Source organism: Myxocyprinus asiaticus, chromosome 40 (genome assembly GCF_019703515.2).
Source record: "Myxocyprinus asiaticus isolate MX2 ecotype Aquarium Trade chromosome 40, UBuf_Myxa_2, whole genome shotgun sequence".
Classification (NCBI taxonomy): Eukaryota; Metazoa; Chordata; class Actinopteri; order Cypriniformes; family Catostomidae; genus Myxocyprinus; species Myxocyprinus asiaticus.
Genome location: NC_059383.1, coordinates 4,965,386 through 4,978,854, shown reverse-complemented (window position 1 = coordinate 4,978,854; position 13,469 = coordinate 4,965,386). Strand labels below are relative to the sequence as shown.

At 36.4% G+C, this 13,469-nt stretch overlaps 1 protein-coding gene across 3 annotated transcripts in view; it reads left to right on the top strand.

Moving 5' to 3' along the window:
- The window catches only part of LOC127430668 (gamma-aminobutyric acid receptor subunit alpha-1-like), a 45,859-nt gene extending 37,916 nt beyond the window's left edge, over positions 1–7,943 (top strand). For all 3 annotated transcript variants that reach the window (XM_051680612.1, XM_051680611.1, XM_051680613.1), the window contains exon 10: positions 845–7,943. In XM_051680612.1, coding sequence (XP_051536572.1) covers positions 845–1,162 — 318 coding nt within the window. In that variant the 3' untranslated portion in view covers positions 1,163–7,943. The remainder of the gene's footprint in view (positions 1–844) is intronic.
- The last annotated feature ends 5,526 nt before the right edge of the window (positions 7,944–13,469 follow it).

Below are 13,469 nucleotides of genomic sequence, written 5' to 3'. Positions count from 1 at the left end.
AAGGAAGAATTTTCAGACTGGTCTCACTGTGAATTCGGCGACAGTATGTAGAATGTTTTTCAGCTAAAATCGGTCTGTGCTTACAGAAATTCAAATCACTGCCCCCAGTGGTCAAAGGTGGAAGTGTTGTTGAATGTATGGGCATGTTTGATCTCCAGTTTCCAGGTGAATTGTCCACAGAGGGGCAACAAAATTGAGTGAAAGCGAGTTGTTTTTAGGTGTAAATGATGTTATTCAGTCAACAAGAATGCATATTTTATTGGCCATATGCCTTGACCCAAACCCCAAAGCGTGCTTGTGAGTCTGAGGTCGACGTCAGGGTACTGGAAAATTGGGTAGGAACATGTTGACATGTCTGGGGTTTGGGTTAAGGCATATCACAACCTCTCAAATTGTTTACATTCAATTCAAACACATTGCGTCACAATTGTGTGATCCTGTGTGATTATGTTGGATTTTTAGCAAGTAATAACTTTCATTTTGGCCTGTTCCTCACACAAATCCATTGAATGGCATCCGAATACCTAAAATTAGCATAAGTCAATTGCACTTTCGAACCTGGAAAGTAAATATTGCCATTCACTTTTATTTTCAAGAGCTGTGAAAACTTCTCCTTTTGTGTTCAGTGGAAAACAAAAAGAATATCTTGTGCATTTGAAACGACATAAGGTGTAAATTATAAAGAGTATACATTTTGGGTGAACTATTCCTTAAGCTGGTAAGAATTATTGAGAAGAATCATGATTATTGGTCTATAATACAGTCTATCCCAATGTAAGTTGGTTAACAGCAGTATTCTGCTTTAGCGGCAGTTGATGACACTTCTTGTTGACCTCCTTTGCAGCAAAAGAAGAAGAAGGAGTCTTTACTGAAAAAGAACAACACCTACACTGCTGCAACAGCAACAGCTTTTGCTCCCAACATTGCCAGAGACCCTGGTTTGGCAACTATTGCTAAAAGTGCCCCTCCTCCCCCAACCGAGCCCAAGGAAGAGCCCAAACCCAAGCCGCCCGAGGCAAAGAAAACCTTCAACAGCGTGAGCAAGATCGATCGGATTGCCAGAATAGCCTTCCCGCTCCTCTTCGGAACCTTTAACCTGGTGTACTGGGCCACTTACTTGAATAAGAAACCCAAACTACAGGGCGCCCTACAACCCCACTAATTCTTCTCCTTTTGCTTTACTTTATCGTTCGTTTTTCTTATATTTCTTTACAACAAAAAACAACAAAAAAGTGAAAACAAACTATTTGTCTCGAATTTGTTTCAAAGATAGTCAAGTTCCCACTTTCAAGTTTGTGTCAACATATGTAACATATCTTCCTATATGAAAAAGAGATGGTCTGCATTATGTACATACCACTGCATTGAAAGGGAACTCTATATACACACAGACACAGTAGGGTGAATTCACTAAACAGTTGCACAACTTTTCCACACAGTATTTCAGTGCAAAAACCTGCGTCTTTTTCACTAACCACAGCAATCCAGTATAACCAGGCACTAAATTTGCAGTATTTATGTCACTGTTATTCTTTTCAGTGCAAATGCGTCTTCTTTCTATGTAAATTAGGCTTATTATTGATATTGACAATTTATTCACAAAAAAAAAATCAGTGCCATTGCACTATTACCACTCACTGAAAGCAGGACGTAAATGTAATTTTATTCAAAAGAGACGTTTGTGCACCAATTTTGTAACACTTTACATTTAAGGAATATTTTGGTTTCAATACAAGTTAAGCTGTAGTGAGTGGGGTAGAAATGTTAAAGGTGCAATCAGTAATTTTTTCCCCATTAAAAAAGTTTTACTCCTAAAGAAATGAATAGCAATTTAGAAACATATGCATAAAATCATGAACACACATGAGATGAGAACTCCAGTCATATCAGTAACCTCATAAAAGCTGTTTTATTCTACATGGGGCGGGGGCGCCCTCATGGGTGCTGCCATTTTAGAATCACATGATCAGCTGAATACTACTCGCTTTATCTCAGTAACTGTCTTGTTATTGGACACTTTCACTCTTGGATTAAATTAGTCATGGCTGATTGTGAATAGTGAATTTCTACAATGGCATCTGTAACTGAAAACTATTGATTTTGAATGATGCTGCATCCACACCACTAGGTGTCACTGTAAGTCCAATATGACACAAACAAAAAGTTTCTGAGTATGCCTTTACAGCTCAAATAACACACAATTTTTAACAGAAGAACTAATTGAAGTGTTTTTACAAGCGTAAAGTTGTTTAAATAATCATTTACTGTCATTTTAGGGTTTAAAGGTTTATGGAGTTACATCATCATGGCAACAAACTGTAAAACTGAACATAACTTCAGATAGTAAAAGTAGTAAGCAATTTTGTCCCACTAAAATTATGTTAACACACATTATTTCCATCTTGTGGCTATACTTTGAAATCATTGACTATTTAGTGTATTCAGATTGGCCACATTCACCATTGTAAGTACCTCTCCATAACCCAGATTATTGCTTTTTGTAAAGAAAAGGAGGAACTAGCTGAAATTAATTTTTTGTGGTAATCAACATTATACCACAAATGTGATTGAGCTGAACTTGTAATGAACCTGGAATATTCCATTCTTGGATTGTACCCTTTATTAAGGTTAATGAAGTGGTTTATTAATGATGCAAAGTGCAGACCAGCACACTTAAGGCATTTTAAAGAGTTGACAGTGGTGGAGTGATGCTGTATAGTCCCAGTAAAGTATGGCAGATTGCAGTAGTCTGCTGCATTCTACACAATATAGCGCTCAGAACCGGCCTGCAAGATGGGCAGCTGCAATGTGCAAATTGAGTTTAGCACAGATTTTTCAGCCTAAAACATCACAGACAACCAAACAGCGCAATCAGTTCATTCTTAGTGAATTCTCCCAGCTGAATCATACTCGAGAAACTGCTATTCTGCTAACACACATAGTAAAATGTTTTGCATTACATTAGCATTGTACATGGAACAAGTTTGCATGGATGAAGCTTTTCTGTTTCAGCTTGATTTGGACAATGCTACCTACAACCAAGGTCATGTTTCTCCATTCTAGTCTAGTTTTCTGGATCTTAAATTATATACAGTATTATATTGATATGCTAATAGGGTTTCATTAAAAGCAATAAAACATGTCTCAGTGGAGGAAAAAAAAAAACATTCATTTACTCATGGATATATAAAAAAAAGAGAAATTAAAAACGATCAAAGTGTATATCATAAAGCATACTATTTATTTAGTTGTCATGTAAATATTACAAAGTGTTAGAGATGTGAATATTAATTTTGAGCTTTGCTAAATGTAACTACAAGGTACAAACTCAGTGCTTGACATAGAGAGAGTGTGTTTTGTTTCAAGTTGTATGGAACAATAGGGAGATTCGGGTATAGGTATATATACAGTACATGTATGATTTATTTATTTTTATTTTTTTGATCCACTAGAAACTATAAACTTTTGGTGATTAAACGTGCAGATGTACATAAAATAAAAAACACACATTTGGACACTTCACAGACATTTTCAAGAATGGACTACAGTAGATACTTAGAAAGAATGTAAACTAACGTCTTGATGTTGGAATGCAATTTTATATTTAGCATTAAATAACTCTTTATTCTGTATTTTGGTTAATGGTTTTTGTGACAGATATTATGGTTGGCGCACAATGCATATAAAGAATACTGGCACTAGAGTTATGTTTTATGTGCTGCTTTTTGCTAGCATCACATTTGGTTAAAGGAATTGCTCAGCCAAAAAATGAAAATTCTGTCATCATTTACTGACCCTTCCGTATGACTTTATTTCTTCGGTGGAACACAAAAAGATATTTTGAAGATTGTGCTGGTAGCTCTTGCCCTTGTAATTCTGAGGCATATGATAGCGTTTAAAAGAGTGCAATTTAAGCTGTTGAACCAAATTAATTTTATTCAACGGCAATTTAAGCCAACCAGTTGAACCAAATCCCTGTAAATGTTCCCCTCCATTGGGCTGTTAACCAGTACAATTCATTAAATAATCATTCTGAGGTGTGTTTCCTGTACAACGACGTAACTCACTGCTTAAACATCATAGAACGATGCATCGTTGGAGAAATGATCTAGCTAGTCACGACTGTTTCCCAAAACCATAGTAACTATGTCGCACATCCATTGTTTGAACCACGTTGGTTCAACAATATATAGGTGTCAATATGATGTTAAACAGAGGGTGGAGTAATAAGTTGCATGGATATTAAATTATAAAAGCTCATTTACACGTACACCAGCCTTTTAATGTGAGAAAGCTGCAGAAAACACCAAAGCGGCATGCACAGTGTAATGCGTCAGATACATTGCACTCCAATAATGGGGTTTCCCTCTATATCAAACTTTAGGGTTCCCCCGACGCACTTTAGCACATACTGTATGCACATGCACACTCTTCAAAACAAATAAACAACACTTATGCTTTAAAATAAACACATAAAATCCATGTTCTCCAACAGAAACTGTGTTTGATAAAACGCTTTCTCGTAACAGCCTTTAATCCCTTAAACAGCTGCACTCACATTTATGTGATGTTTCAGAAGTCGTTTTCTTAAATGCATGTAAACGTGGTCAAAGTACTGACAGAATGAAAGAGATATATGGAATGAAAGATATAGAAGCCTCAGCAAAGTCAAATGATGTCCACACTAGAGGTCTGCACGGGCCTTAAAATGAAACCTGAACCCGACCCGTACCCGAGACCATGTGGCCCGACCCTACCCAGCCTGAATGATACCATCAGATTTTAAGGCCGACCCGAACCCGAAATTGCTTACTATCTAATTTCTTCTCCTAGCAAGTAGTTGCAATAGGCTGCATTTTATGTAAGCATAAAGGCAACATTAGTAACAGTACTGAAACAGTAAAAATACACAGTTTTAACAAGGCACAGCAGCTCCTCAGTACACTAGAGCAGAAGGAGAAAAAAGCATTGCCTTACCGTTTATGTGCTGAAACTTCACTTGGTGCAGAACAATCTGGAATAATATGAAACACTGCAACAGTCCCCTCTATGCAGCCTGAACTTGTTTAGAATGTTGAATCTTTGTGACAACTGTGCTGAAGGCAATCTAGTTGCAACGCAAAGAATGAAACAGAGTGCAGGTGTCTCAACATACGTTTTTGACAATTTGAAGTTCTTTTTAACTTGACATGGTGTTTAAAATATGCCGGTCCTGCACGAGACACTGAAGAAAAAGTGAGACGCAGTGCAAATGTCAAAGACATTCATCCAGCATGTGTTTAAACAATCGGAAAACAGAACAGACACGTGCAAAAACATGTTCGGAGTGAATGGCCCCTAACTCGTCCATTCGCACGTGTCTGTGAGTGAGAGCGCGTGCGCAAAACAAGTTCAGTAAGCCTGTTTATTTTTTCATTAATTACAAACCCCAACCTGAAGTCCTAGTTGAAAAACTGACCTGAACCCAGCCCAAAACCCGTCGGGTTCTCGGGTCACATTGGGCCCGAGTTGGGTTGCAGACCTCTAGTCCACACTGCAAACTAACAAGGAGCTATGTTTCTAACCACAGGTAAAGAGTTGTAGTTCCAACCACACAACTTTGCTATGCTGTTTGCAAATATTCGTTGGATGAACTATTTTGATAAAGATGAAATTTGCTACCATAGATTCATGAATGAGCTTCTCCATGCTATGACTATCTCAAGATCGCACCAAGAGGAGTTAGGATGGATGTCAACATTTTCAGTAAATAACGTCTTCAATTTTCATCTGTTTGAAACACAAAGCAATCAAGTGGCTTCATAAGACTCGAATATTGTGCATAAATCACATAAACCATTTTTAAAATACCTTAAAGTGACTTAACATCCTTTTTGAAGCTTAAAAGCTTCAGTTCCCGTTCATTGTAATTACATGGGAAGGAGTGACCAGCATAGTCTTCAAAATGTATCTTTTTGTGTTCCACTTTAGAAAGTGATACAGGTTTGGATGACATGAAAGCGAGCAAATTATTTTTATTTTAGGGTGAACTATTCCTTTAAGCAAGTCATGACCATTCAAGAGTAGTGCCTTTTCTATATTTGCAATTTGAAATTCTTCCATAGAAGGCACTCTCATCTCAGATATTTGTTTGTTGGATTTATCTGGGCAACCTTTTCAAAAACATCACTCAGAAAGTACCAGCCACACTGCCTTTGTCTCACATGCCATTAGAAAGTAAGCCTATCCCATTCCAGACATGTTTGTAAATGCTTGTTGATGACAACTAATGGAATATGCGTCTAGATATCAGTCATTTTCTACTACACATAAATATATCTTGTACTGCTAAAACAATGCCAAATTCCTTTATGTTTGAGGCGTGATGTAATTTGCTCTTCAAACACCTATTGAAAAGAAACCAAACTTTCCTCTCTAATTTTTGGACTCTGAGAGACAGAGTTTCCTCTTATTCATGCATTACTTTGATGTAGCAATATAGACTAGTAAGGGCTTTTATGTGATCGAAACAATAAGGCTCACCATTATGGTCAATCTGAGTTGCTTTTCTTGGTATCTTTCTGTATGCATACATGTACAAAGCTCCTGGCATTGTGTTTCAGATTGTGTTTTTTTTTTATTTTTTTTTTTTAGTGATGAATACATATCCACAAATTTTGGAAATGGGTGTCTTTGGGGTCTGCCATTGGACAAGGACATTTCTGGTGGAACATCTGGACAATGCAGCTAAATGTCATTTAACCCTTTTTATTTGATTCTTTAAAATACTTTTTTGATAGCATCTAGGAATTTGCTGAGTTTGGGCTCACGTGACAAAAGGTGTACTCTGGGATATGTGTGAATAACAGTATGCAAATGCACAGTAATGAGACTGCCAAACTTTTGTCAATGAGGTACAATTATGAGTTCATTGAGATCTCAATATCTTGTATTGATGTTTAAAATGTTGAAAAATTAGAAGTGTATAATATATATATATATATATATATATATATATATATATATATATATATATATATATATATATATATATGTATATATATATATATATATATACATACATACACACACACACACACACACACACACACACGTAGATACTGCATATATACATGTTCCATGACACTTGTTCTAAAGATGTTACACTTTATTTGTACCAACCTCTTGAAATGCATTTTGCACATTTTAGGCATATTTGTCATTTATGTAGTCAGCTTTGTGCTATGCAATGACAGCTTTGAACCATATAAATTAGCTTTTCACTCCACATCAATGTCTTTAACATTTTCAACATTGTAAAAAGCTCAAGTCATTTATGAATCATGCACCCTACTTAGCTGTGGCTCTTTCGTCATTCAGAAAAGGATGGAGAAAAAAATTATTAAGGAATGATGGTTCGGATATGAGATATTACATTTTAGTGAAATGGCAATATGGCAATAACATGAAAAAAAAAAAAAGTTGGCCTATTAAATAATTTTATTTCTACAACAACTAACTGGAATATTCAGATTTTTTTATGCATTTAATATATGTTAACAAATTAGTAAACCATTTAGGATTTTTTTTATTTTATTTTTTAATTAATTTTATTATTATTATTATGGGCAATTATAGCACTTCATATGCATTCCAGATTGTAATGTGGCTCGCATTGCATTGGAAAAATTAAATACGATTAATTTCAAAGCTAAAATTATGCTTGGCAAGATTTAAAGTACCAACAAACTTTAAAGGAGGAACATATGCTAACACGGACACAGACACAAACAGACTTGCACACAAGATCAGGGTTTGAGTATGATTTCTGCTGTACTGTATACACTGGGAGATGGCTATCCTCCTTGTAAATGTTTGCTTTCTTAATGTTATTGCCCTGTAGGATTTTATTATTTTCACTGGTCATAAAATAAAATTTAATTAAATTGAATCATAAACTTTTATCCATGTTTTGTCATTTGTTTATGTTGTTGCAATGCTTCTCATCATCTTATATACATTTATATGCTGTTGAATGTACAAAAAAAATAAAAAAAATAAAATAAAATAAAATAAAATAAAATAAAATAGCTGCCTTTGCTCACTGTAAGTTAAACAGAATTGTGTCAATAACAACAAAAACCTAAATGCAAGCAATCATTTAGAGAACCCATGAAATCAAAGTAAAAGTTTTGCAGCTTTTAGTTGATATCTGTTAGATTTAAGGTCATCAATATGCTAGTGTACTACTAAAAGTTGACAAAACAAATTTTTGCAGATACAGTATAAACATTTAAAATGTATTTATTAATCTTACATACAAGCGTATACAAATCTTTGTCCAATTCAAAACTCTCTAGAATGAGAATGCCCTTACCCCTAATACCACCTGACACACATTTGAAACTCAAGATTCATCACTTTGACATAACCTAAAGACCAGTGGTGTAAAGTATTTGAGTAAATGTACTTCGTTACTATACTTAAGTATCTTTTTGGTAACTTTGTACTTTGAGTATCAATGATATTAGCAACTTTCACTCACTACTCATCTACATTTAAAACTACTTTTTATTCCAATATATTTCAGTTGACAATTATCTTTACTCATTACATTTTGCATGGTCATGTCTAGAAGGGATCTCTCCCTCGTCAATCTCGTGGGATTCTTACACAGCATTAATTTGAAGTCGCACAGCAACAAGAAGCGCTCGTAAAGGATTATTTTAAATTGCCTGTTTTGATGAATAGTCATTCTTGATGACCAATTCAAGCTCTAAAATAAATATTTAACAAATTTGATAATATTCAGCTCTACATCTGCTACTGTCGGTCATGAGATATTGTTGGTCAGTGGAGAAGTACATCAATTAGTTCTTTTAATAAGCATCTGACTGGGTGGTCTAGTGGTAACTAGTTTGCCCCTTGCATTAGAGGCTCTGGATTCTAGTTCACCCATATGGAACTTTACATTTTAATAAAACAAAGATTGCATCCGCACCTCTGTGGACTTATATCTTGAGTGGGGAGCGTTTGCACTTTTCTTTGCGATTCGACTGGAAAGGAGCGCGAGTTGCACAGCTTGTAGCAACGAGGAATGCTCGCTGCCCATTCTCGTTTACCCAAGAACGTCACTGCGGCACATATGCTGCCATCTTCTTATTACTGTATAATTAACACATATGCTGTTTTTAAAATTAAAAGCAGTTCATGAGCATGCCGTAATTTTACCCGGATCAAAACTTTCACTAACTCTTTGACCTTTAACGTGACCAAATCATTGCGAGGAAATCAACCTTATATTAATTGTATTTATTATTATATAGTATTAAAGAAAAATATTAAGAGTGGAGACAGGTAACAGGATGGGGAAAACTGGGTCAAAAGGCAGATTTGAATCCAGGTTGTCCGCATGGAAAAAACACATCCATACCATTCTTACAAACTGAGCCATTGCAGTGACTCACAAAGATGCAGTTTGTCTTTAATTTCTTTGTTTTCACCAGACTATTTGAGCGCAATTATCTAGACTGTGTGGCAGGTATGTACAAATAGTGTAATAGTCACTCTGTAATAATAGTAATAATGTTATATTATTGATATTTTTGATGTTTTTAATGCTCTCTATCATTAATACGCTGAGGCGAGCGGAAAAAGCACCATAGCATCATAATAGAATGCGCATGCGCAAGATTGACAAGGGAGGGATCCCTTCTAGACATGACCCATTTTGCATGGTATGCTAACTTCTTCTGAAGTGGCTTGTTTCTGAAACAGAAGAGGCAATATCACCATCTGCAGGGTCTTGAAGGTACTGAAGGTGCAAGATTTGTGCGCTCTTGCCATAATGTGCCAAGACTTGTCTACATGGCGGCTACTCCATGCAAATGTGAGTGCAGTAGCAGCTAGTTGGCGAATCTCTCAGCCAGTCCAGCAGCAGGTGTTTTATATGGCAGATGAGGACATGGCTGCAGCCAGCGACGAGGCCGAAGCCAGCACTGATGACCATCCCTGGAATTATTTAAAAGAAATGTTTTCATTTGTTAGTGCACAGAATGACTCCTACAGGATGAAGTTTCTACTATGAAATAAGTGCCTTCAAGAATTCAACGTCAAATTTGAAGAAGCACACTGAGGTAAGTGGTAATTTAATGTTACTTTAATGTAAAGTTAGCTAGAGAGCTATGAATGTAGGCTATATCTGACAATACAACGTTATGTTAGCTTACTGCTTGTCAGCTGCTAACTATGCTTATGTTGGTCAATGTGATTATAATACATCATCAACATGACTTAATTCCTTCATTTAGGCTAATATTATGTGATTCTAGTGGTAGCGAACTTGAGTTGTGAGAAGGATGGAAGGCTTGACCAACGCTTTTATTGTAGCCAACGTTCTCTTAGCACACGTTAAAACACAAACGAATGCACATAGGCTACACCCCGGTGACCAGACATTCCCGACATGTCCATTATTACCTGCTCTAAGTTCTCAAAGGCAAAGATCATTATCGCCATCAACACTATAACATTACAAGTTACTACAGCTACTGATTTGGCAAAACATGATTGCCAATGCAACATGACATGGTTATAGTTTAGTTTAAAACTCACAATACAAAGTGAATGTACCCTACTCCACTGAATATTTTAGCCTTACTTTCACAGTCAGATAGCTGGATTGGGCAGTCTAATCCATTTGAATGGTGCACATTGGAAAGGTCTTCTTACAGATTATAAATGGTGCATCAGGTGCATTTAGCTATGAGTTTGTGATGACATATTTATCATTGAATTTCATTTAAATTAGAAACATTCAAAAATAGGGGGAAACATAACATTGTTGCTCTGTTTCTTTTTAATACAGAGAAAACAGAGGAAGAATGTGAACAAAAATATGGAGTCCATCACCAAACAACTCAAAATTGGAGAGACAAAGACCATTTCTCAAGCAACCATTGACAAAGCTGTACTACTATTCATTGTATATGGTCTCTAACCTTTCAGCATGGTTGAAAAAGCAGAAATTAAGGACCTGATTCATGACTTGCAGCCTAAGTCTGCTGTGTGATCAAGACCCCCCATATGCCCCAAGATATAGGAAGTTGTAGGAGAAAAGAAGAAAAGAGTAACAGAAGCCATGAGAGGGGTGGAATACATCTGTACAACCACTGAATTCTGGAGTTCAAGAAGATGCAGCTTCATAGGTATGACGGTACACTGGATTGACCCAGTCGATCTACAATTAAAGGGGTTGCACACGTTTGATTTTCTGGCAACTGTGATACACAACATACACTCTGAATTTGAGATCCATGGAAGAGTTGTCTGTATAACAACAGACAACGGATAAAATTTTTTGAAGGCCTTCCATGTCTATAGAGATGAGAACAAAAACCACATTGTTGCAGAAGGTGCAACAGCAACCCCATCAGAGGATGAGGATGACTATGACACTCAAGATGAGGAGGAGAAAAGTGAGGAGGTTGAATATGTTGAGGTGGCTGATATTTTGGCCAAGGATGATCTTGAATTTAATTTGCCGAAGCATCAACATTGTGCTTGTCATCTTTTGAACCTCATCCCTTTGAAGATCATCCTTCTCCAAATATTGGGCCTTAGGGAACAAGTGTGGCCGGTCCACGACAGCCGCAGAGAGGGTGGAAGAGGAATGCAGTGTGCGTCATTTGTCCAAGCACCACACATTGGAACTCCTTTCTTTCAGCGGAGAGGATCCTAAAGATCATGAAGGACGAGGGAGAGGGTACTAACAGGAACCTCTGCATGGAATTCAAGATCCCCATGTGACTAATATTTTATTCTTTATTATGATCCTAAATGCAATGATGCCAAGCATTTTCTTTAAAGCTGCTATCAGAGACATTTTTATGCTTCTTACCACAAGCAAAGGTGGTAACAATTGGTATAGCATCATAAAATGTAGTAGAATGGTCATCCCAAGATGGCCATGTCAGATAAAATAATAATGAATAATAACTTTTGCTATTCATTCAAAAATGGAGTAGAAGAGACGTAACTGCAAATCAATACAAATTCATTCAAAGTGATCAACTATCTTATGATAAAACATTCCTATCCTGATGGGAGTTGAGTCACACAAGGAGTCACTGATGAGTATAAAAAGTAACCGATTATTGCAAAATATAAATGCTATTGTTTTTATCAAAAGTTTGCTCTTTCATAGGTTCACTCCTGCAGAAAAGGCCTTTCTTGGGGAATATGTCACTGCTATGGCCCCTGTCTCCAAAGCAATAAACATCTTGAAGAGAGAAACCAATGTGCACATGGGCTGGCTTGTACCAACACTCAACATCATGGTTTCCAAACTTCAGTGAGGCAAGACATCCATGGAACTCTGCAAGCCCGTGTTTGATGCAATCCTGGCAGGTGTGAACAAGCGCTTCATGGACATGCTCAAAGATCCTGAGCTGAATGTGGCTGCAATCCTGCTTCCTGCAATAAATTTAAAATTTATTGGACAACAGATGAAACCATCCTCAAACTTGTTTGTTGACATACTAATTTGCATATAAAACTAAATTAAGAGCGGTCACATACTAATTAGTACATATTTAAGATTCAAATAAAATGTATCACACTCATTTCATAATTTTAAGTTGAACATTAAGAGGGAATACTAATGAGTGTTCTAGTGTGTGTGAATTTTCATTATTTAACCCATTCTTGAATATGGCACACTACATAATTGTATGAACCACTTAGGGGAAATTTGCCAATAGTTTATACCACATTTATTAGTAATGTGTGTAACCTTTGGAACTGAAGTCCTGAGATTAGAAACAGAATAAGTACATATAAGCTCTATATTTTTAACAAAAAAAGTTGCTGTTGAATTATCTCTAAATTGTTGCAGAAATATTACTAAGTGTGTATTGTATTGTAGGTCTGGACTTAATAAAGGAAAATATGAAGGAGACCTCACAGCTCATCAGAGGAAGAGGATTTCTTCAAGACACTGAAGTCGTCCCAAAACTACTGTGTGTGCTGGTGAGGACATGGGTGTCCTGAAAACCTTCCCACCTCTGTTGAAAATGTCATTAAGGCTCAACACTCTCCTTCCTGCATCTGCTGCCAGTGAGCGATGTTTTAGCACCGCTGCCCTCATTTTCAGTCCAAGGAGAGCTAGAATGAATGCCAAGAACTTTGAGAACCTGCTTTTGTTGAAGTTGAATAAAAAGATTTCCCCCTCTGAGACTGAGGGGTACATCTAGCCACAGTAAGCTCTGACTATTTAATTTTATTCAATATTTTTTTATTTATTCGTTTTAATGAAGAGATCTTTTTGAAGGATATTCTTTTACTTATGCCCTGTTTGAGCACTTGAGCCTAACTGGGACTTGTGTCTGGTCCTGATGTCATGTTGCATTCAGAGATGTTTAAGAGACAGTTGTGTGGATCTTGATTTATTTCAATATTTAGGCATTCTATTCTATTTCTATTTGAGAAAA